The following is a 25,401-nucleotide window of genomic DNA, read 5'->3' as shown; positions in this document are numbered from 1 at the left end:
AGGGGTCCAAGGCGTAACCACCGGCGGCTTGCAAGTATCCAGGTCAGGCAGACAAGTTAAACATTCGCATCAAATATGTACGACCACCCCATTACGCGACAGATAGACCGACCGAGACAGGCGCCGAGGAACCAACAGTGGAGCGAATCCAGAGCACGTACAGCACTGGGTCTGGGTATATAACGCCGCACCCCCACCCCCACCCCCACGTCCACATCCACATGATGATACATCGATGGAATCAATCAATCCGTTCCGGACAACGTAAGCGAGAAGAAAGCTCCGACTGACCCACAAATGATGGATCATAATCATCATCATGTTAAAAAACACCACCGAACCTCACATCAAACACCATTTTTTCGCCCCATCCAATACCCAACCGAATCGCCAAACAAGGAGATGCCATGGCGATCATCAACCGAAGTTGACAAGCGGCGGCATGCAGTGCGGCCGGATTCTCAGGCGCTCCCGACCTTGGAGACCCTGGGGACGTCGACGGGGAAGCGGTGGATCTCGGCCGCCCACGGGTTGCCCCTCTCCGCCTCCGCCTCGGGCGCCACCGCGCGCAGCGCCCGCCACACGGCGCTGTTGCACTTGAACCCGGAGCCGAAGGCGATCTGCCACACCCTGTCGCGCCGCCCGATGCGGCCCTTGGCCTCGCTGTAGGCCAGCTCGTACCACAGCGAGCTGCTCGACGTGTTGCCGAACCGGTGCAGCGTCATCCGCGACGGCTCCATGTGCCACTCCGTCAGCCCCAGGTTCCGCTCCAGCTCGTCCAGCACGGCCCGCCCGCCCGCGTGGATGCACACGTGCTCGAACGCCAGCTTGAAGTCCGGGATGTAGGGCTTGATCTTGGCCTTGAACGCCTTCTTGGCCACCAGGGTCGCCATGAAGAGCAGCTGCTCCGACAGCGGCAGCACCAGCGGGCCGAGCGTCGTGATGTTGGTCTTGAGCGCGTCGCCGGCCACCGCCATCAGGTCCTTGGAGAGCGACACGCCCACCTTGCCGTCCCCGTCCTCCTGCTGCGTCACGCAGCCGAAGCACTTGTCGTCGGCTCCCTTGTGGGTGCGCACCGTGTGCACCAGCTCGTACTTGGACCGCCGCCGGTCGGAACGGCGGTTCGAGAGCAGGATCGCCGCGCCGCCCATCCGGAACAGGCAGTTGGACACCAGCATGGAGCGGTCGTTCCCGAAGTACCAGTTGAGGGTGATGTTCTCCATGCTGACCACCAGCGCGTACGAGCTGGGGTGCACCTGCAGCAGGTCCTTGGCGAGGTCCACGGACAGCAGCCCGGCGCTGCACCCCATGCCGCCCAGGTTGTAGCTCACGACGTTGCCCCTCAGCCCGTAGTGGTTCACCACCATGGCCGACAGCGACGGCGTCGGGTTGAAGAGGCTGCAGTTGACCACCAGGATGCCGATGTCCTTGGGCCTCACCCCGGTCTTCTCCAGCAGCTGGTCGATGGCGCCGAACATGACGGTGCTCGCCTCCCTGCGCGCCTCGTCCATGCACGGGTTGGGGGGCACCCGCAGCACGGCGGGGGGCAGGTAGGTGTCCTCGCCCAGCCCGGACCGCTCGAGGATCTTGCGCTGGAAGTCGAGGTTGGCGTCGGTGAAGGAGCCGGTGGCCTCGGAGCAGCGCATGAAGGTCTGGCGCGTGCACCGGCGCTCCGGCCCCGGCTTGTAGCAGGCGAAGTCGACGAGGTAGACGGGGCGGGGGCGGGTGAGGAAGTAGACGGTGGAGAGGAAGACGAGGAGGGTGGAGCAGACGAGCACGGAGACGAGGTTGAACCGGAGCTGCTCCCACAGGTCGGCGAGGTCGCCCGGGGACACGGTGGAGAGCTGCACGGCCACCAGGGCCATGAGCGGCGACAGCAGCAGGTACATGCCGTGGGAGATGAGGTGGTGGTACCCCAGCTTCACGTACTTGAGCCGCACCGACTGGAGGAAGTCCGGAAGCCGCCGCGGCTGCGCTGCTGGCTCCGCTGCCGCCGGCGCCGGCGGGTTGGCGGCATTGGGCGCCGGAGCATCCATTCTACTGACGAACAAAAAAGAAAACAACAGTTAAAATGGATTCCAGAAATCCCAAGATAAGAATTCCGGAATCCTGCTACAGTGGTTGGGTTTAGGAGCCGAGATGCAAATCTACGGCGTTCTCGGGCAGCGATCCCAAAACCCCGCACAGATTACACACGCAACGAGCACGGGAACTACTGAAAGAAAAACAGATATACTCCGAGATCGAGCAGCAAGACTGAAGCAAGCTTTTTGTTTCTCCCAATGCAACGACCAGAGCAGCTCAGGGGAAGACAGATTCAGCGACCGCCGAGAGATGAGAGGCCGCCACAGAATTCCCGAGACCAGGACCAGCCGCACGGCGACAGCCACCGGCGATCCGCCATGCAGAGCTCGAGCAATGCGTCAAACCAAATCGAAACCGAACCGCCGGCGCAGCTCGTAGACAGGGGAGGCTTTGAGACGTACCCAGGCAGGGCAGACGGGAGAAGCGGCGGCCTCAGCGACGGAGTCTCCCGATCTGTTGCGCGCGGGAGGACGAGGAGGAGCGGAAGAAGACCCGAGCCACTCCGCCGCCCCGCCCCCCTTCTCTCTCCCTCGCTCGCGCGCTCTATCCCTGCCAGCAATACGGCCGCGAGCAGCGCGTGGTGGCAGGCAGCTCGGCCGCGCGCGTCTTTAATAGGGACAGGAGGGGGAGGAGAAAACGGCACGGGAAACAAGCCGAGCAGGAGCAGCTGGAAGAGAGAGGAGGCGCTCTGTTTTGTTTCGGTTAGTTCCGACCTCCGAGTCTCCGCGGCGGCTCTGCGTGACTTCGCCTGGCCTTCCTCCAAGCACCCATGACGCCCACCGATCGATCTGCTCCACTTTCAGTGTTGTTGGACTTTGACACAGCAGTATTTGACCGTCAACTGTCAGTTTTTCTTGTGAACCAACCTGTGATTGGACGGTTAGAGGGACTGTGGTATTTTCAGCTCATCAGGGTTCAAATCCTGGTGTTCGCATTTATTCCTGGATTTATTTCAGGATTTCCGACGATGCGCATTCAGTGTTACCTGGCGAACGGAACAGCCCTCCACCGACCCCTCTAGCTGCTGCAGTTTCTAGATGGAAAATGCACCGAAATAAACAAAATGGTATGTATGCTTTTTTGTAAAAATGCATCCTCCAAAGTCCGAAACACTAAAGCTGCCATCCAGGCGGTTTGCAAATGCCACCCCTAGCTAGGCGGACGGTCGCCAACTAGAGGGGGTCCATGCCAACCATCAGATTGCCTCACGGTCCGTAAAGTCGATGGATCACACACACGAGGGCATAACACGATTTTAGGTAGTTCCTGGAATTCATGTTTTAGTCGGGCGTAGGTTTCCAAACTTACAATCTTATCGGTTGCTCGTACCAAGTTTTAGAGTTGAAACTTAAAAATTATGATTTCGTCGGTTGCTCGTACCAAGTTGTAACTTAGAACTTACCATTTTGCCGGCTGCAAGTTCCAAAATTTACAATTCTGCTGCCCTAGCTCTTGAATGGAGGCCGCTGCCAATTCAGAGTTTTTTTTTTGCGGGGTGATTCAGAGTTGAAACTTAGAACTTAGTATTTTGTCCAAAACTTACGATTCTGCCGGCCGCATGTACCAAGTTTTAGAGTTGAACCTTAAAACTTCCGATTTTGTCGATCGCAGGTTCTAAAACTTACGATTTTGTGTGTCGCACATACCAAGTTTCAGAAGTTGAAACTTTAAAAATAACCTTGTCAAAACATATTTTAAATGGATCTCATTTGAAAGCCCTCATCATCAGAAATATGAATATGCAAACGGAATTTAATTTAGACTTTTGGTTCAAAAGATATAAAAGATTAAAAATCGAAAGCCAAAAGAAAATAGGGCCGCGTGCCCCGACACTTGCGTGCTACAATACATCCCCCATAAAGGCTAATGAATTAACCTAGTTGGTCGTCGGATAAACTCACACGGATCTTGGTGCATCCAACATGACATCTCAGACGAAACGTTTGCTCGGTCGTGCGACAGCATTGCATCAGCCTTATCCTCCTCATTGTGAGAAGAGGAGAAGACCGCTCTCTTCCTCGTCTTTCTTATTCAGTGAGCAGCGGTCGATCTTCTTTCCTCCTCCTTGAGACACGGAGGATTCGAGAATAATATTTGCGGATGCAAGCCTCTTGGATCGGAAGGCAAAAAGTGGATTGAGGGGAGGAAGAGGGAGATCAACTCGCGCAAAAGGGGTACTAGGGGGGTGAGAGCGACTATAGCAGCGGACGCGGCATAGACGGCGGCCGATAAATGATTCATCACGTCGGCCCTCGGTTGCATATTAAGGGTGAACTTGCAACTAGAAAAAAAGGGTCGCCCCCCAGTTGCATGTCAAGAGTGTGCTTGCAATTAGGACAAAAGTGGGTCGAGCCCCACTTACATATCGATGGTGGACTTGCAACTGGAACCCTCAAATTGCATGTCGGGGCGGAGGTGGAGTTACAACCGGCCACAAAAATACTTGCAACTAGGAAAAAAAGTGGGCCCAGTAGCATGTTGGGGTTGGAGTTGCAACTTGGACGAAATGGCCCAACAAAAGATGTGTGTGTGATTGGGCTAACAAGTAGACACTGGACGTTACGACGAGACATTGGACGCACGTGACGAAATAACCGGCAATGAAGATTTGCGCAATATTTAAAGCGAACAGGTTGAACGGTCAGGAACATAGACAAGACATTGCTAAATTTGTTTAGAAAAAGTTCATGAATTTTATAAAACAAAGAAAGAAAATAAAAAAGGAAAATGGAAAAGCATAAAATAAAAATAAAAATAAAATAAAGGACATATATTTTATAAAAATAATGAATTTTAAAAAATGGAAAAACAAAAAAGAAAATGGAAACGAAGAAAACCCAAGAGGAAAGTCACGGAAAAAAACATGCAGCCATTCAACAGATTTTCTTTTAAAAAATATACGAACAAGCCTATTGTTGCACAAACAAGTAACTTGCATCTTGCCATTCTCGTGCATTGCTTTGAAAAACAACAACTCAAAAAAAAAAAGTGCAGCTCACAAGCGCAGAGACATCATCGTTGGGCCTGGCCCGGGTAAGACAAGGAACGCAGACAATCGGGGAACAAATGCAGCTGCGATTGTCTAAAAAAAAGAAAAACAAATGCAGCTGCGGGGGACGTACGTGTACGAGCTACAGTTGCACCAATCTTGTACGTAACAAGTTTAATCCCGTGGTGGTGAAGTTAGATGTGACATAGCTAAATTTCATCTAGATTTGATTTAGCAATTTAATTGGGTTTTATCTATAAAGCCAGATGAAAGCTTGTTTCGAGAGTGAGAATAGGGTGGGATCACAAGAATACAAGGTGTAAAAGCTGAGAGGAGTCGATCTTCTCGTTCACCTAATGGCTCCTCGCAGATTCTCGGGTGTTGTCCGTTGACCGATCACCCACAATCTTAACACCATCTCAAAGTAGAACTAAAGATCAGCGCACAAGGTGATGTCACGAAGCCATCGTCGGATCCTTGATCGAGCTCAACCTGTATAAAAACCATGACCCGGCCACCACACACACCACAGGGCATGAAGCTGGGACCGGGCATCAAGTGTTAGCGACGTTGGCAGTGGCCAATTACTCTTAATTGTAATTAACATAGGCCTATATATACACAAATGTCGGGGGTGGGCGTGCCCCCCCTCGTGTGCTGGTACACCTCCATGGTGGCAACCCACTCCCCTCGTGCAAGCACGGACTCCTCGAGCCCCGTTAATGTACCATTACTCCCTTCCTTGGTTTGGAGCCGGCGAGTGGAGCGTGGCCGCAATCCGGGTTCAGCGACGACATCATCATGTGGTCCATCGACGGTGGTGTCTGGCCTGCGCATCCCAACTTCAACGACATCGGGCTAGGTCCCGTCCGACCCACTTGGCGAGGCAAGTGTGTGGGTGAGAAGAAGACTCGCTCGTTCCCGAGTCACTCCCGCGGGTGACCAGGAGGCGAAACCTAGTGCCGCCGCAAGGTACCCTCCGCCCTCTCGTCACTCCCTCGCTGCCGCCAGAGGATGTGGCTGGACGAAGCCCGGTATGCATCGGCGGCGGCGCAGTCTTCTTCGTCCTCTTGCGCGGGAGATTCGACGCGTGCCAGATTTGACGAGCCGGGGCGCGGTGACACGGCGGTGTGCAGGAGTGGTCGGCGATGATGTCCTAGCATCAGTGGGACTAGCGGCCATGTGGTGGTGGTCTCACTCCGGGATATCTCTGATCTCGAGCGGAAAGATGGTCAGGGCGACGTCCTTGGCTGGTGCGGCGGTGGCCTTCCAACGCTTTGGGGGGTCGCCGCGAATTTGCTAAAGTTCGACCGTGAATGCTCTTATTACTTGGTCCCTACTACAGTAAATATGTAAATATGACAAGGTGGGTCGGGGCCTAGGAGGTATTTTTCATGCATGGATGGTAGTTTATTATTTGGGCCAATCCTCTGTCTCCTTGAGTTGTCTTTGTTTTTGTCGAACTATGTTTAAGTTTCAAACTTTTGAGTGTTTGGTCTGACCTTTGTGCATCTTGTTATGCAGAGATTGGACGTGAACTCTTTATGGTTGTATCACATAGATGCGTTTTTAAGGACCAGTAAAATCTCTCTTTATAAAAAAAAAGAAATTTAAACACAACGAAAAAAATTTCTTCACAAAAATGTAGTACACGCTAACCAGGTTGTTTCAGACTTGAAGTCATATAAACTCATAATTGCCATTACGCAACGGACGTACATCTGCCACCTTAGCTTTCTTGTGTACTGGACATCATGAAGTGGATTGGCCTCTGCTTCCGACTCTTGACTTGGGATCAACTAATCAATTAAGTACTGGCTTGAACTAATATCGCAGTTAGGACTAAACTAATCAGACAACCTGATCTATACGCATAGCATTATCACGTGCACCATTGACTAATCAAGCAAAGAATGAAGGAAGTTCCAAACACTTCCATGGAAGACTCTCATGTGCTTCTGGCTTCTTTTGCAAGTTGTCATGTCATTTGATATATAAATTACGCCATATCACGAGTCGTTGAGTGAACTGTAATCAGATGATCTGATGACGTAAGGCAACCTTGACAGTTTAATTATTCAACAGCGTGCGGCATGAGTGTGATTAAAACCTTTTGTTGTTTCTCTCAAGAATTTTGCGTATCTTGCTTACTACTCCCTCCGTCCCATAATATAAGATAGTTTTTGACGCTACACTAGTGTAAAAAACGCTCTTATATTGTGAGACGGAGGGAGTAATTTTCTCCTAGAAGCGTCACACATTTAACATTTTAATATTTTTTCATATCTCTTCAAAAAGAAGGGCAAAAAGGACTGCAATGTTACCGATGACTGCAATATTATGAAAAGAACACCTGTTGCCACCTTAGCTTTCTTGTGTACTTGGCATTGTGAAGTGGATTGCTCTCCTTTTCCATCTCTTGACTTGTGAGAAACAAATTAATTATGTACTACTATCTTGAACTGAAATTGTAGTTATTTTATTATTATGACTAAAAGAATCAAATAACCTGATCCGTACACCCTAGCATTTTCAGGTGTAACATTGACTAATCAAGCAACGAAGAATGGCAAGTTCCAAACACTTTCGTGGAAGATTTCCATGTTGTACTTCTGGCTTCTTTTACAAGTTTTGAAGACATTTCGTATATAGATTACCCGATATGAAGTGGCCCATCGACATAGCACGAGTCATGGAGTGAACTGAAATCAGATGATTTGATGATGTAAGGCAGCCTTGACCATTTATTTACTCAAAATGTGCAGCATGCGTGTAATTTAAATATTTTTGTCGTTTATTTCTAGAACTTTGCATATCTTGCATACTAGTTTTTGTTTATTTTATACTCCCTCTGTCCAAAAAAACTTGTCCCAAGCTTGTCCGCTTTTTCGGATGGAGGGAGTAAGTGTCACACATTTAATAATTTTTCAGATATCTCTTCTAAAAAGGGCAAAACGGATTGCACTATTATCAATGATGTATGTATCATTTAGTAGGGTGAAGTGTATCCTAGAAAAGAAACACTTGTTTCCCACATTTCTTCAAAAAGAGGACAAAAGTGATTGAATAATTTTGAAGGATGATGGTATTGGAAAAATAAATGGTAAATCAGAAATAATTCAGTGATGAATCTGGTATTGTTTCTGAGTCTTAAACCTGTTTCCATTTCTTTTTCAAATGACTCTATGTTTCCAAAAAAATTGGTTTGTACCTGATAAAACATACATGGACAATTTTGCATTGTTCTGTAAATAAATGTATTCCTCCAAGCAGGGTAATTGACAGGCAGGGCTAGTTATATTCATGGCAGGTGGATGTAAGTTTGCCTCTTGCCGTCTTGCGTCTTGACTCTTGGCCAGTCAGTACAGTACAACAAAACAAGGATGAAAAAGCAAGCACTACTTATGGTAAATATCATGTGGAATGCGCGATATGCTGCAAATGTGAAAAAGTCAGGTGTGGAATTTACAGCAATTCTAAATGTATATGTATAAACGAGAGGGTATGTTATACTGTATATGACTAAGAAACTGCAATGTCAGTATTGATCTTATTTGCAAGATACATCCGCCAAGAGATTCACACTGGTTATCACAAACCTTGTTCATGGTATTAGAAAATTTGCCGGGCTATCGAACACATGATATGCTAAATCTACTATTTTTGGAGACTGAAATTCTCCCATGGTGAATTTGTAACATTAGCCCATTTTTCACCAAGTATGTGGCATGTGAATATACCATCGATGTTAGTTATCACATAGTGCAAGTTTGTCTTCTTCCTCTCATTTTGTACAATTATCTTTTAATAATAAACTAAAAAACTATATCAACATTGAAAAAGTTATTTTTAGGTTCCCTTCCTATCTTACCATTTATCACATCTTCTAGAAACTTCTTTTCCACAACTGACCACATTTGTTTGAAGTAGTCGATATGATAAACGCAGGTATAGCGTCCTCTTAATAGTACTATTATACAGCTCTTTTATGGTACTCAACAATTAATGTGGACCATGTTGTCCGCTCATATTTTTCTATCAAGTATCCAAGTGGTGATCTCTAGCTTCACTATATATGTATAGCTTTAAGTATCAAACTGAAGTATGATCAAGGTTCTCTTAAACACCAGATCCGTCCAGCCATACCCCTCAGGTGATCAAGGTTCACCAGCAAGTTTGACTGGAATGAATCATGCATGGTTCTAGAGACATCGTTAGGCCTCACCAACCACTACTAATAGAATGCTTGCCAGGACAGGCAGTAGGACAGGTTAATGGAGATACGGACCAACCAACCTTAATTTGGCGCCTCTTGCGTCTGTTGGGCACAGACTAGATCTACATGCACTTGTGGACTTGCATGGACCAATCATTGATTGATCAGGTTTGGACAATGAGTTTGGTGATCAGTCAGAGCTGAAACAAAGGAATTGTGTCTATATTTTACCTAAAAAAAGGAACCGTTTGTTGCACATACTTTCCAACTGTGCGTTGCTAGTACAATTAATCACCTGAGTTGAATGAATCAAGTGCTATATTCTGGTTAGACTTGAGACTGCATTCGGTTTTGGGTTCAGGTTATCTTGGAAATTTTTTGGCCAATAACAGATCGGTGGACCCAGAATACAATAGCCAGTCTAATACCTCAGTTGTAGAAGCCCGAGAAGAAAATAGTAGCACAGATGCATAGAGCTTCTTACATACTCCCTCTGTTAAATATAAGTCTTTTCAGAGATTCCAGTAAGGGACTACATACAGAGTAAAATGAGTGGATCTACACTCTAAAATATGTCTATATACATCCGTATGTAGTTTGCATTGAAATTTCTAAAAATACTTATATTTAGGAACGCAGGTAGTATTATCCTAACATATTTCCTCATTCAATTCTGGTTTGGCGTACAAACAGAATCATATGACCTACATTTTTAGTATCTGGCCTATTTTACCTTTTGGAATTTACATCTTCTATACATAGATTGCATCTGCTCGTAATCTCTCCTGCAATGGCAACCACAACGAAACGTCGAAAGCTAAGTGAGAAGGAAGATACAAGAAATATGCTGTGCTGCTGGAGCAAAGAGACATGAGTGCATGATGAATGTTCAGCTACCAATCGTGTTGCAGTATACATTTAAATATTTGTTCAGGGATATAAATTTTAATATTTTATAGTATTTTTTGAGAATTATTTTATAGTATTATTTGTGCTTGTACATGTAAGAAATAATCAGTTTCAATTAACTGAAGTGTATTTTAAGGCAACAGAATCTGGTTAATGGTTTGCGAAGAACAAATTTACCTTTCTATGATGCTCTGGAAGCTCCAACATACAGTGTCTGATGTTGCAGAAATATGCTGTACGATTTACAGTGAAGAGTGAAGACTACTACTCCAGTGCGAAATCGTTTAGCCATATAAGCACCTCGTTCCTCTTTGGATCATGGAAAACAAACAGAGTTTCAGTAATCAGGTTAACAAAGAAAAGAAGTGGTTCAGTCATGATTGAAAGTACAACTAAAAGATGGCGACATCTTCTCAGAAAGGTCAGCATTCAGGAAAGATGGATAAAGTATGCAATTTGCTACACTTGATCTCCTAATTGGTAGTGCAAAATTTCAACCTCAGCTTAACTTAAAAGGTACAGAGAAAAAGGAAACACACCTTCACAAAGTCCTTTGTGCTAGGATCATTGTAACGTGCAAGCAAACAGCCTTTTCGAGGCTTCAACCCATCTTTGAGTAGCTGGGAGCGTAGCTCCTTCTCTTTCTTGGCCACAATTTCCTCTTCTGGTCGCCCACTGAATTTTTTCACTGCAGCAATGCCTCCTTCAACCTTTCGCAAGGTAACCGCTTCTGTATTTGGAGCTGGTAAACTGATCGAACAAGATTATCTTTGGCAGTAGAAGTAAAACCATAGAAACCACTACAGAATTACTATTTCGTTTATCTATGAGCAGATGTCCAGGTCGTCAGTTTGAACACACATTGCACAAGATACCTGTTCAAGTCTTTGTTCATTGGCAGAGCTATCTGTATGGATACGTCTGAGAGTTTGTCATCAGAAGCCTGAGTGAAGACAGGTGTAGTCATTGCAATCTTTTCAGATGAAGCATTCTTGCCAAATATATACCTATAGGTACAGGCCCTTTCAGCATTACAATACATGGTGTTAAATATTTATAGTAATGGTTAAAAAAATAACTCACCCAGTAACATTGTTAAAACCTGATGATCCTGTTAGTTTTTCTCCTTTTGCTTCAGCTACTGAAAATGGTGGATACTTCCTGACCTGCAAAAAATATTCATACTCATAGTTTACCTCAACAAAATCTGTTAAGATGCAATATTTACAAATTAGCTGTCATACAAAGTCCTACTGCATGAGATCATATTAGCAAGATTGATAATCAACATAAGTCGCATAATATAACTTTTTTTTTTGAAAGATCCAGCAATTGCTGGCATTTTCATTGATCATAGCAGAAAGCAGTGGGAAAACAACAATGGTGGTAAAGATCCTAGGATCAAGGTTTTAGGGTTTGCCACACACGGCCAAAACCCTAGATCAAGGGGGTTTATCTCAAACGGGGGGTCCCCGAAGGGGCTCTCTATGCATGCTGCTCCCGTGGATCTCCATAACTCGATGCTGTCCCTTATGCGCTTGATGATTCTCGCCACACACGGCAGGTGCTGCCTGAAGGTGCAGTGGTTTCTCTCCTGCCATATTTCCCAGCAAGCAAGCAAGCACAGCGTCCGCACTCCCTTTCGCCATTGGTGGGGGGTCTGCTCCAGGATGCTTTGCACGATCGTGATGGTACTGTCATGGCGCCAGCTCTCAGCCGGGCCGCCGGGGTGAGAGCGGAATAACCGTGCCACTGCCCCAGCTCGGCCCAAACCCGTCCGGATACCTGGCAGCTCCAAAAGAGGTGGCGCGATGACTCCAGGCTTCTGACGGCTGACGCAGAGTTGGCAGAAGTAAGCATTTGTCCAGCCTCGCCGCTGCAGTCTGTCGTTGCACCAGAGCCGATCCTGAAGAAGCAGCCAGGCGAAGATTTTGATTTTGCCGGGCGCCCAAGCCTTCCATAGCAGACGGTCGTACTGAGTCATCGTTCTTCCCTGAAACTGCACCAGGTAGGCCGACTTCGCCGTGTATTTTCCTGAGCTCGCTCTGCTCCAGATGAGGCCGTCCGGCACGCCTGGCTGCAGCTGCGCCTCCGCCCCCTGAAGCACGCGGTGAAGGGCGAGGACATCCGCCAGAAGATGGTGGTTGTTGCCGCGGGCGAGGTCGCGGATCCAAGTGTTGTCGCTGAGGGCCACCCGCACCGATCTGTTCTTGCGCCGTGAGTAGCTGAAAAGCCTTGGGAATTGTTGCCAGAGGCTGCCCTGGCCGATCCATGGTGAGAGCCAGGAGGCCCGAGCCCCGTCGCCGATCGCCACGTTGGTGGAGGCCGCGAAAAGTGCCTTGTCCGCATCGTCGCAAGGCAATTCAGTGCCCACCCAAGGCCGCTCCGGGTGGTGCCAGGCTATCCAGAGCCAGCGCAGCCAGAGCGCTCTGCCAAAACGCTGCAGGTCGGGGATGCCCAGGCCTCCTTGCTCCGTCGGGGCACAGACCGCCGGCCAGTTGACCTTGCAGCTGGCGCCCGAAATCTCATCATCCTGGCGCCAGAGGAAGCGTCGCCTGCACTTGTCGATTTCTTTGAGTATCTTCTTTGGGACAGGAGGACGGTGAGAGCGAAGGTTGGCATGGCACTCAGCACGCATCGGACGAGGACGCGACGACCAGCCAGCGGCAACAGCTTGCCCTTCCAGCCCGCTAGCCTTGCCTTAATTCTGTCGATGATGAACTAGAGGTGAACCAAGCGAAGGCATCCCGTAGAGACCGGCAACCCTAAATATTTGATGGGGAAGGGGGCAATGGAGCCGGCAAAACCCTGGAACACCTCCTCGACGTTGACGTTCTCGCATCGGATCAGCGAGACAGTGGACTTGGCCGGGTTGATGCAGAGCCCGGTTGCCCTGCCGAAGTCGCTAAGGATGCGCAACAGAGAATCGACCTCGTCCCGTCTAGGGTTTAAGAAGATTACTGCGTCGTCGGCGTATAGGCTCACTCGGAGCGCCAGGTCTCGGCCTGGGAGGCGATGCAGCAGCTGCTGATCTATTGCCGCCGCGATGAGGTGGTGCAGTGGGTCAATGGCCAAGATGAAGAGAAAGGGGGATAGCGGGTCTCCCTGGCACAACCCACGGTGGTGGAGGATGCTGGGGCCTGCCGTGCCGTTGAGGGAGATCGAGGAGGACGCCGTGGCGAGGAGACGAGCCACCCAGTCTCGCCAACGCGCGCTAAACCCTAGATTTTGGAGCAATTCCAGCAGGTATTCCCAGGACACGGTGTCGAACGCCTTTGCTATGTCTAACTTCATAAGGAGGCCCGGTGTTTTGCGACGATGGAGGGCGCGGACAGAGTTTTGCACGAAGAGGAAGCTGTCGTGGATACACTTCGACTTCAGGAACGCCATCTGTGCCGGTGAGATGATAGAGCCGATGACGGGCGCCAATCTAATAGAGAGAACCTTGGAGATGAGCTTGGTTATCGAGTGGATCAAGCTTATGGGCCTGTAGTCGGTGATCTCCGTCGCCCCATCCTTTTTTGGCAGGAGGATGATTGTCGCGTTGTTGATCGCCGACATGTCCCTGCCTGAGAGATTGTAGAATTGGTGGAAGGCGGCCATGGTGTCTGTCTTGATGATGGGCCAGCACGATCGAAAGAAAGTGCCATTGAAACCGTCTGGCCCCGGAGATTTCTCCTGCGGGGATTTGCAGATCACCGCCCACATCTCTTCCTCGGTGAAGGGGTTGTCGAGGCCGGATGCCGGTAATGATGGCAGGTGGATGGATTCCCAGTTGATGGTACGGCCGCGAGGTGATGTCGTGCCCAGTGAAGATCGAAAATGCTCATGTATGATCTGCTCCTTGTCGCTGTGGGAGGTGGCAATGGAGTCTCGGGTGTGGAGGGCATGGATGAAATTTTTTTGGCGCCTTGAGTTGATCTTTGCTTGGAAGAACGCCGTCTTGGCGTCGCCCGCACGTAGCCAGGTGACGCGCGAAGCCTGCCTCTTATGCGCTCTCTCAATGGCGGCGAGTCCGAGGACACGCAGCTTGAGCTGTTTCCGCAATTGGAACTCCTCGTCTGTCAGCTGCCTACTCTCCTGGGCTATGTCGAGGCGGAGCACGATCTCGTTTGCAATGTGCATTTGGAGCTTTGTCTCGCTGAAGAAACCCTTGGCCCAAATCTTCAGGTCTTGGGCCACTCGCGCAAGCTTTATGTTGAGCCGTTTGAAAGCGCAGCTTGAGACGACTGGGCGATCCCACGCCCGCTGCACCGTGGTGTGGAAGCGAGGGAATCACGGCCAGAAAGACTTGAAGCGGAAGCGTGCCGCGCGGCGAGGAGCCGCCGCCTCCGACAGTAGCAAGGGGCAGTGATCAGAGCACGAGGTGGAAGCAGCATGAAGGAGGTAGGAGGGGAACATGGAGGCCCAAGCTGTGGTGCAGAATTTTTTTTCTATGCTAACTAGGGTTGGCGACGCGCGTTCTTTGCTCCACGTGAACCTTCTATTCTTGCACTTGATCTCCTTGAGCCCCGCCGCGTCGATCGCAGCTCTAAACTTTCCCATGATTCTACGGTTTATGTTGCTGTTGTTTTTGTCGTGCGCTTCGTAGATCAGATTGAAATCGCCATTGATGAGCCAGGGGCGCTTGAGGGCAGTGCAGCTCGCGCCAGCTCGGCCAGGAATTCATCTTTCCTACCGTCGTCGACCGGCCCGTAGACTGTCGTCAGCCAGAATGATGCCCTACTTGCCATGATGGTGATCTTGGCAGTGATGGAGAAACTGCCTATGGCCTGCGAGAGCACCTCTACTCGGTTCTTGTCCCAGAAGATTGCGACACCTCCCCTTGTGCCCATGGCGGGGAGGACGATGCAGTCGGCAAGCCGCGTTCCTCCAGTTTCCCTAACTAGTGCCCTGTTCCATTCGTCGATCTTCGTTTCCTGCAGGCAAAGGAGGGCTAGTTTGTGCGCCTCCGCTGTCTCCAAGACTACAGCTCGCCGAGCTGGCGAGTTCAGGCCCTGTACGTTCCAACTCATAATCGGGCAATTTGTGTCATTCATGGGGGGATAGAAGATAACTCCGGCGACTACTTCTACTAGAAAAGAAACACGGGTACACCTGCATCGGTCCGGGGGGTCGCTGGCGGCCACCAATAGGCCCCAAATTCCGCCGGCGAACATCTACGCCTCGCTCGCTAGAGAGACCTACACTACACATGATCGATCTTAACTCAACCCAGCCGAGTGCTGGGGTTCGCCGGAGGCTATTGCGACTAGGGAGTGCTAACATGGAGAGGTGGTGGCCTGCGAGGCCTCTTCGTCTGGACCATGCATACCCGCAGCTATCTTGAGTGCCGTGGCGTCGAGGTTGGTGAGCTTGGCAATGGCCTTGATGTCGGAGTCGGACAGAGGCTCGTCGAACCGGCGGATCAGCGCCTCCGCCGCCTTGGCCGTCATTGTCTCTTTGCGCCCGAGGATTCCGAGGCCGTGGACGATGCGGAGTGTTGCCCTCTGGCTGACCGGAACGTTGGACGGGTTGCTTGCCTGACGGGCGCTCTGACGAGACGGCGCCGCGGCAGGCCTGGAGCGGCAGGGCGTCTTGGTGCGGGCGGGGGGCTTGCCCAGAACTGACGGTGCAGCGCTGACGAACAGCTATCTCGGATCACCGTCACCACCCGCATCGGCGACCCGCAGGTGGCACACCTGGGAGGTCACCGCGCCAAGCTGCACGGAGTGCGTGGTGGCCGATCTGGGGGTGTGGCGGGCGAGCGAGAGGGCTGGGCCCATGTCGATGTCGTCGTCGTTGCCGCTGCCAGCGCCCGCATGATCGGTGAAGCTGAGCGGCTTGTCGACGGTGGCCGCGGCCGCCGTGTCCTTGGAAGGGCCGTGTCCGCGGCGCGAGGTGGGGGTGCGGCTGCGGTGGCGCTCAGAAGAGGGGGGTGGCGCGACCGGCTCCTTGCCGCGGCTCTGTCCGAGGAGCGTGTCTTTCCATGACCTCCTCTGGCCGCCGTTGTCGTCGCCGTCGTGACTGCGCCTGTGCCCCGCCGAGGGCATGCCCTTGCAGCCCGATGACGCCACCTGCGCGGGCAGGCGCAAGCGTGGCCCCAGGTCCTGCCAAGGCCTGCCGTCCTCCACGCCGGCCACGCAGCCCCACCCCCCCCCCCCCCCCCCCCCCCGCGCGCGTGGGGGTAGCGCGGGTATGGGCGGTCGTCATCGTCGGAGGATGGGAGGCCGCTCTGCCCGGAGTGGGACGGGCGCGGGGACAGAGGCGCCCAATCCTCGACGCGGTCGATGTGCACCAGCACGTCCCAGCGCAGCAGGTTCGGTGGCGGCGCAACGACCCGGCTTGGAGGCGAGAAGCCAATCATCTCCTCCACCTGGCCAGCACCTCTGGCGTGCTTCCACAGGGTTCGCATGGTGGGGATGTGGTGCAGCTGCCACACCCACACCTAGACGGCGAACAGCTTCGTGTCCGCGCGCTCGAACGTGCGACTGTCGAGGCGGTCGATGATGACCGCGTCGCCCAGCGTGTCCTTCACGCCCTCCAGGGTCCACAGCTGCATCGGTAGCTTCTCCATGACGACGCGAACGTGCAGCATCCAGGTGTCGTGGATCGCGTGCGTGTCCTCCCTCCAAGGCTCCAACAGGAAGGAAACACCATCCACCACGATCGAGCCCCGCCGCACGACGAGGTCCTTGTGGGCCGGCATGGTGAAGTGGATGAAGAAGTCCTCGGGGTCGTGGCTGGTGACGCGGAGGAGATGCGCGGGGATCTGGAATTCCCGCTCGATGGAGAGGGGGCTGGCGGCGTACAGCTTGCAGCTTGCTCACCGCGGTGACCACCACCGCGTGCTGTTGCAGGAGGAAGATCTGCTGCTCCATCTCCGGGGTGGAGGCGATCACCTTGTGGCTGGTCCTCGGCCGGCGCCCGTGGTCGACGCAGGGGGCGTTCGCCGGAGCAATCGCTGGCGGGGGAGGGCTGGCCTGGGCCGGGAAGACCAGTCGATACCGCACCGGACGAGCCTGCAGCCCGTCCACCCTCTGGTTTCTCCGGTTCTTGGGGCACTCCTTACTGATGTGGCCCGGGCGCTTGCAGATGATGCAATGGAGAGGATCGTGGCAGTCGTTGCGGCGGTGGGATCGTGGCAGTCGATGCGGCGGTGGTGTGGGCTGAGGCAGCGGAAGCAGAGGCCTCTGAACTTGCTTAAGAAGGCCTCGTGCCCCGGTGCAGGGGGGCGCCGCCCGGATCCGGGCCCGTGGCGATGCCCCGAGCCGACCGGCGGGTTTTTGCTAGCCTTCTTGCTTCTACGGGACTGGTATTGCGTCCATCCTTCATCAATGGCGGTCGGCCCCGAAGAGGGAGGCGGGGATGGCACTACCACAATGGATCGGAGCCGGTGCTGCTCGGGCGGGGTGGCGGGCCTAGATCCAGCGGTCCGGGCGAGGAGCCGCCCTCGAGGTCAGGACCCCGCTGCAGGATTTGCGGAGGCGTCCCCCCACTCTAGCGCGGCCGGGGAACGGGGGGAAGAAGGAGCGACGGAAGATCCAGGGGATCCAGAGCCTCCCCTGGGGCCAGGACAATGAAGGCGGGCTGGTGGGGAGGCAGGAGCCCGGGGGATGACGGATCCGTCATCGGCATGGGCGGCCCTGGCATCCCGGGCGGGTCGGCGCGGGTGGGTGGTGGCCGCCGCGGCCGGAGTGGCCAGCGGCGCGGCGCGGGGTGGAGCGGAGACTAGCCTACTGGTCTGGCCTCTGTCTAGTGTAGTTGTTCGAGACCAAAATTTTATCTAATATAACTTGGAAACTTGTGAATGATGTGACTTAATATGAATAATGGATTATGATGCCATGGCAGTGTTGCTACTCCAAATCTACAATGAACTTGGTTCTTCATAAAGTATACACAACGAAATAATACCTCATAATTTGCAGTCTTTTTCAGAACGAGGTAACTTGGTGTTTCTATATCTGGGGTCTTGTAGTATCGTAGCTGTGTAAAATCAAAAGCTCAACTTCAAATACTCGATCGGCATATAAAAAGGAAATATACTGGTGTCGAATTACCTGCTTGAAAACTTCAACCAATCCTTCCAAGGAGAAGTATTCATTGTTCTGTATTGAATCCCAAATATCCTGCAGTTCAGCATATCAGATAAGTAGAATAACATTTACTGATGAGTTGGGTAAACATCTCTTGATTCAAATGAATGGAGAATTCAGTATTTCTAATATAAAATAATGGACATTTAGGTGCGTATTTGAGAAAAACCGGATATAATATGAGTTTTGGAGAATGCCATTCCTTAGGGGTTTTTCCTATAGAGCTTGTTTGACTTGTATGATTGGTAACCATAGGAATTTTTCCTCTGGAGTACTTGGCATGCAATTCCAAAGGTGAAATCATAGGAATTTTCCTTCGTTTGACTGTTTCTGTTAGCACTATAGCAAGCACTTAATCCTTGAAAAGCGGTCTGTGTGTCTTTCCTGTAGTCCAGCTAAATAACCTCTGTTGCATGTTCATGTGCTTCCAATTCCTATTTTATTCAACATGCCATGACATCCAGAGATCCTATGTTTTTCCTATTCCATGTGCGTTTGGAATCCTACGAGGGGGATCCAATATAAGTATGCTTGATTGTGGAAGTATCACAGCACTAGTTTTTTCTCAGGCACGTATTATAGATGGTACAAGAGTAGGAAGAATCTCAGAACATGTACAACACTCTGTTCTACTTACAAACCACTGCAGTTCTGAAATAGTGCAGCAGGCTGAGAAAGGACGGTATCTCAGACTTTAGGTTCATAGAAAACCACTAGACCAAAAGAAAGAAAAAGTAAAAGTAAAAATATAATGCTATGGCATATCATAACAAATGACATTGCAGAGGGCAGCAAGATCAAGTGTGCAGAGTTAAGTTCAGAGCTTTGTCCCAGGCAGTCAGGTTGAACCTGAAGCATTGAACTATACAAGGACTGATAAGTGGAAAATTGGCTGACAGTTCCTCAGAGAACAATTTGGTCAAACAATCCATTGTCTGCTTTTGTTGGATCTGCTGGTCACGTAAATGCACTAGCTAACGATGTCGATGTTACCGTGTAAACTCGAGCCTTTTCTAATTAAATATACTTCAAATAGTTACTTCGTCTTGACGGCCTTGAATTTGAAAACTGCAAACATTCGAGACCTATGACTGCAAGTCCAAACTAGACTTCATAGAACAAAGTATATCCAGTAGAAACAACAGTCAACTACCACAATACTGATATATTCCCTCGCCGGCGAACCCACTCAGCATTAAAATGAAAAACATACTAGGTTCCAAGAATGGGTGCTGACCACATGGCTGCAGAACTTGAGATTCTGTGGGTTGACGCCCATGATCGACAACCCGGTGAATACCAGCTCCGGCTTCCACGGCAGGAGAGAGAACTTCATGACCATGGTCCACCTCGTGGTAATCTCATACGGCCCTGTCTAAACCACATTCACAGAGACAGAGATTGTCACGAATTTGCAATGCACACGCGCATTCTCGCTGCAAAATGCGAGCATCGACCGAGGCGGAAGAGACGCTGACCTGCTTGGCGTCGTGCAGGTAGAAGTCGGGGCGGAAGATGACCTTGAGGAGGCTGATGTTGGCGAGGTAGCCGTCGATGTCGTCGTAGCGGGTGATGGGGTCGCGGAAGCGGACGCGGTCGTCGTACGCGGAGCGGTCGATGCCCACGTTGTCGAACAGGTGCGGCAGGTCGGCCTTCAGGAACTCCACCAGCCGCTGCGCCTCGTCCGGCGTCAGCCCGGCGTCCCTGTTCTCTCCGGCCGGTGCCGCCGGGGCGACCGCGCCGCCGCTCGGCGTCGCCCCTGCCGAGACGGCGAGGCGTGGCCTGCGCCTCCGGTAGGACGCGGTGCGTGCTGCGGCGGGCTTCCGTAGCCGGGGAGAAGTTGTGGTGACGGCGGCGGCGGGCGCCGGTAAATGGATGAGGAGGCGGGAGGAGAGGCGTGTGGCCATTGGTGCCGTTTGGAACTGTGTTGGGACTCCTTCTCTCCACGCTTTGGTTTTCCGTTTTGCCCTCTGTTTTTTCTCCATGGTTTGTTTCTGCGCGCCGTGTTAAAATTTGAGCCACGGGATTATTTCCCCTTCCAGAAGTATCAATCAAATTTTCGAAATCACTAGTTTAGGAGTATTTGTTACAGAGATCACTCTCATTTTCCAGGTTGCGACAAGTGGCGTACTGTATGTGTGCCACTTGTCGCAACATGAGAGTTTTCTTTTTTTTCATAAGTCCGTTTATTCAAAACGTTTTATCTTTTAAACCGTGTGTCCAAATCTTAAACCATTTTATCATTGGATTCCTTGCGTTGAGATCTTTAAAACTAGATCCCATGTTGATAGGTTTTGACGAACTTTTTTTTCATGAAAAAATCGGACGAAAAAACCGACCCGAGAGCACGGGTTTTTCTCTTTCCGAAAGAGGCACAACTGTGCCTCTCGTGGAAGAAAAAAAAACAGAAAACACGCTTTTTTTCATTTCTGAAAGGCACCACCGCGATTCTCGCGAAAGCACAATCGTACCTCTTGCGGAAGCAAAAACCATGCCTCTCACGGAAGAAAAAAAAACAGAAAACACGTTTTTTTTCGTTTCCAAAAGGCACGGCCGTGACTCTTGAGAAAGCACAATCATGCCTCTTGCGGAAGCAAAACCATGTCTCTCGCAGAAGGAAAAAAAACAAAACACACATTTTTTTCGTTTCCGAAAGGCACGGCCATGACTCTTGCGGAACCAAAACCGTGCCTCTCGAGGAAGAAAAAAAACAGAAACGCGTTTTTTTCCGTTTCCGAACGGCACGGCCGTGATTCCCGCGAAAGCAAAGCTGTGACTCTCGTGAAAGGAAAAAAGAACGCAGTTTTTCGCGCAAAAAAAATTTAAAAAAAATTTGACCCAAAAGCTAAGGAAGACCGGTAGAAAACTGAAACGTCAAAAAAACCCCGAAGAAAAAACCATTTAAAAAGCCGAAAACGCGTGCGAAAAAATAAAAAAAAACAAAATCCGGAGGAAGCGCCCAGAGCGCGACACGTGGCAAATGGCTGAGAGCGCGACACGTGGCAAATGACTGAGAGCGTGCCAAATTGCGTTAATCGTTGCGAGGCTCCCGAAGGAGCACTCGTTAATTAGTTGCTTCCTTAAATTTCTGAAAGCTACAGCGTGTTTGACACCATAGGGAGAGGGAATGGGAGTTTAGGGATGAAGTTTGTCCGGGAATTAGTCACGGGAAATTGATTTTGAATCTCATTCCCTTGTTTGGCATGTGAAGACAATTAGAACTGATAATTGGTCATCACACGGACTCCTAAACCGTTCGGTCCGAACGGAATTTGCCATTCAACACGGTAGCTCATCGATCTGCAAAACGGTCTAGATGTCTATTTACCTATAAATCAGAGACAAACTGAGGAGCTTTGCAGACGCCTGGACGGCTAATGCGTACATCTCGGACACCCCAGACGCATCCGACAACCTCCCCAGTGTCCTTGTTCGTGCCACATTCATGCCGGCCCGAAGCTAACGCGACCTCTCACTAGAGCGGCATTGAAGCGGCGCGCCGGCCGAGAGCGTCCCGACATCATGTCCATGTCTTCTTGCCTATTCATTGTCGGAGCAACGTGACTGGATGAGACTGGACGGATATCCACCGCATTCAAAAGGGATACCCATCCATCCGTCCGTCGACATTAAGTAGGCACGACGGCCGAGAAACCCACTCTAATGGAGCTAAATCTAGCAGATCTCAGGCTAGGGATTCCAAGCTAATCGTGTGAGCACGATGGTAACAAGGACACAAGAATGGACCCAGGTTCGGGCTCATCAAGGAGATAATACCATACGTCTTGCTTGTGTTTATTGCAATTGGATTGATTACAAAGTAAAGAAGTTCTACCATGAGATTGTTGTGTCTAATGTAAGATGTTCTATCGACTAGTGTAGCCTTGGTTTATATAGGATACCGAAGGCCTAGGATTACAAGAGTCCTAGTTGGATATGTTGGTGGAGGAGAGTCCTCCATGGATAAGGAGTCATTGTCATGAACGACAACGCTTCTGGACTTTCCTTGTAGATCGCCATTGGCCGCTTAAAAGTGCCCCAAGACAAACCAACAAAGGGGGTCCTCAGCCTAGCCCGCTAGGTCGGGAGTTGACATGGTGAGAGGCCTCCCTAGCCGAAACACCATCAATAGCCCTTGAACCAATCTCCGAGTCTGATTTCACCTCGCCTTATCTAAGTTGCACGTCTAGTTTGGCCGCGAGTCTTGAAATTGGTTCAACAAGAACCCTTCGAACAATGTCTTCTTGCAGCCAAGCTCCGATGGTGGACTACATCCGCGGTGAGTAAAACCGCCTCGATCTTTGAAAATGTTGAAGGAGTACGGTCGAGCTCCATGCCGAAAAGGTCTCCCATGCAGCAAGTCGCTCATAGCCGTCGGCCTCCATGTTGGACTACTTCCGAAGTGGTGCGCATCACCTCAGTCTTGAGATGTTGACGCGGATCGTCGATCTCCACAGAAAAAAGTTTTAACACCAAGCCGGTTTCTACGAGCCGATTTTTCAAGGATTTTTTATTGGTGCAATTTATTCACTGCTGAGATATATAGCGAGTATCCCTCAAGGTGTATGCCAGTCCAAAAACCGGTATGTGACGGTGCTGAAATCCGCCAGACCCCTCAGTAGGGGTCCGAGTGCAGCTAGAAGTCACAAATCAAAGGTCGCATGAGGGTTTTACCCAGGTTCGGGCCTCCGGAGGGTAATGCCCATTCGCCGTGCTTGTTCCTATTATTCATGGTGGAGGGATAACTTGTGTGAGGGGTTACAATGGTGTATGATATTGCTACCGACAAATTTCTATCCGAGAGCAGATGAGAATGAGAGCCACCTAGCCTCCCCTTATATACGCGGTGAAGGCTAGGGCTTTACAGGTGGGCATATGTGATCTAGGGTGTCGCCGCCCATGGCTTGGGAAACAAGTTGGTCTACGACATCCACCTTATCTTCTAGGGCTTCCTTTTGTTGCCGGGCCTCGTGGACCCCCGGGCAAGCCTTCTGTCGGGCTGCCCTCTATAGGAGATATGCCCTAGAGGCAATAATAAATGCTATTACTTATCTCCATGTTCATAATTATGTTTATGTTCCATGCTATAACTGCTATGGTTCTCGAGTCCGCAATAACACGAGGCTCGGAGGAAGACTCATATGCACATGTGGAATAATAAACAGTAAGAAGTATTCCTAGTATGGCCTCTAAGACTAGCTCAAGTGTTGCATGATGATTCTGTTTTCCTGGTCATGGGCATGTCTATGCCAGCAACTTTGAGGGCACAATGTTAAGAGAACATTTGTGTTGAATCGACCCGGATTGATGTTATGCTATGAGATTCATTCGTCACAAGTTTAATGGTACATAATACAGAGATGGTTAACATTAGCATGATTCCTTAGACCGTGAGAGTACTGAGTTTCTTCATGCTTGCTTCATGAACTTTGGGGTTTGTTAAACATCATTCGTAAATGGGTGGCTATTACGGCGGCTTACGGGTTCATGGAAAAGTATGTCAAGTAACTTAATAGCTCAAGATTGGGATTTGCTCCTTCGACGATGGAGAGATATTCTCGGGCCCTCTCGGTGTTATGGTATCCATAATTGTCTAGCCAGACACCTTGTGATTTGATCACTGGGATGCCAGAACACGGAAACGAGAAAAGAGAACAAAACCGGTAACGAGGTAACTTGCATGGTGGACAAATTGTTCGTCCATGGGAATGCAATAAATCTCACCTCGGGTGTTTGTGACATATCGCGAAGCAGCAAGAATAACTCACTGCAACTAGAGGTTCACTCAAATATTTATTCGTGTGGGTATAGGGGTCAATATGGGTGTCGACGGCTCCGATGTTGATCATTGATCGGAAGGGGTTCCGGGTCATGTCTATACTTCACCGAACCTGTAGGGTCACACGCTTAAGGGTCATCTATTTGCTGAATACTAGACAGGGAGTCTGAGAGAAAATCATCGAAAAAGTTTCGGACACCGAAAAGTTTCGGACAGCAGAAAAGTTCCGCAGAGAGAGGTCACCGGATGAGTTTCGGTGAAACCGAAAAAGTTGTTCCGGGTTTGCCATTAAGTAAAAATGGTTTCGGCACATGCCTGATAATTCTTGGAGGGTGCCAGAATCATTCTGTAAACTTTTTGGAATTTTTAGAAATAAAAACCGGAAATGTTCCGGAGCTGCCGGAACCGGTTCAGATGCTTTTCGCAGATGAAAATCACTAAACTGGAATTGTTCAAGAACGCGTTGAAAATTATTATGGTGGGTACTGGAAATGTTCTAAGCCCACATAAATATTTTCAGTTCGAACGAACGCTGAAAAATGTCGTCGTGAATAGTGAAAGTGCTTTTTGGGATATTTTATGGAAGCCACCTTTTGGGGCTTTGCCCAAAAGATCTAGGGATGACATGGAAGGGTGGGAACCTCCTTTTGGGGGGGGGGGGCACAAGGGGGGGGACGTTCATGGGTGAAGCTCATCCATGGGGCCCCACTTGTCCCTTATTTTCACTCTTTAGGTCCTTGTGAAGGACTCGATTTCATGTGGGTTTTGGGTTTTCTTGTAAAACCACCCCACCCCTTGGGATTTCCTATAAATAGAGGTGGAGGGGAAGCCCTCCACTCTCATACCTTGCTCTCATACACATGCCATGCATTATCTGGCTTCTTCTCTCCCTCCCACGAAAAGAGTTTCGTAGAGCCATAAGGCTGTCTGGGTTCCGGCAGGAACTAGTTCTGAACGGCGAAGCCCTGTCGGATAGATGACACCGTATGTGTGCAACTCTGTAGAGATATCATAGTTTCGGTCTTAGTTCGTGAGTGCCTCCCGAAGGGCTGTCCGAGTGACCGTCCGAGTTTCGAAGGTCCTCCCGAAGGGCTGTCTGGGTGACCGTTTGAGTTTCGAAGGTCCTCCTGAAGGGCTGTCCGCGACACCGTCCGGGGGGCTGTTCGACCGCCTCCCGGAGGGCTGTCTGAGGAGCAGATGAGGATATACATCCTCGCGGTTGGGAGGTTGTAAATCCTAGCTGCGGGGATCTGCACCGCCGTTCGTCATCGACTCTATTTCCGTTGCGCTACGAGTCGGTAATGAGAAAGATCAAACCATGTATGCAGTCTCCATAGTGGTCCTT

The 25,401-nt window shown here is 50.4% G+C and overlaps 2 protein-coding genes across 3 annotated transcripts; both read right to left on the bottom strand.

Moving 5' to 3' along the window:
- Positions 1-271: 271 nt before the first annotated feature.
- LOC125522877 (3-ketoacyl-CoA synthase 11-like) lies at positions 272-2,795 on the bottom strand. Of its 2 annotated transcripts, none has more exons than XM_048687922.1 (2): positions 2,487-2,795; positions 272-2,040 (listed from the first exon to the last, which is right to left on the bottom strand). In XM_048687922.1, the coding sequence occupies exon 2, from the start codon at positions 2,034-2,036 to the stop codon at positions 462-464; it is 1,575 nt and encodes a 524-aa protein (XP_048543879.1). In that variant the 5' UTR covers positions 2,037-2,040; positions 2,487-2,795; the 3' UTR covers positions 272-461. The 2 variants fall into 2 exon arrangements, with proteins under 2 accessions (XP_048543879.1, XP_048543880.1); XM_048687923.1 differs by having other exon boundaries at positions 272-2,037.
- Positions 2,796-9,745: 6,950 nt separating this feature from the next.
- Positions 9,746-20,239, bottom strand: LOC125525337. The gene is made up of 9 exons (XM_048690338.1): positions 19,756-20,239; positions 19,515-19,652; positions 18,242-18,310; positions 18,096-18,167; positions 11,283-11,365; positions 11,075-11,206; positions 10,739-10,949; positions 10,377-10,508; positions 9,746-10,075 (listed from the first exon to the last, which is right to left on the bottom strand). The coding sequence occupies exons 1-8, from the start codon at positions 20,182-20,184 to the stop codon at positions 10,464-10,466; spliced, it is 1,179 nt and encodes a 392-aa protein (XP_048546295.1). The 5' UTR covers positions 20,185-20,239; the 3' UTR covers positions 9,746-10,075; positions 10,377-10,463.
- Positions 20,240-25,401: the final 5,162 nt, after the last annotated feature.

This window comes from Triticum urartu, chromosome 7 (genome assembly GCF_003073215.2).
Source record: "Triticum urartu cultivar G1812 chromosome 7, Tu2.1, whole genome shotgun sequence".
Lineage (NCBI taxonomy): Eukaryota > Viridiplantae > Streptophyta > Magnoliopsida > Poales > Poaceae > Triticum > Triticum urartu.
Note: the sequence above shows the minus strand (reverse complement) of the source record. Positions and strands in the feature narration are given on the sequence as shown.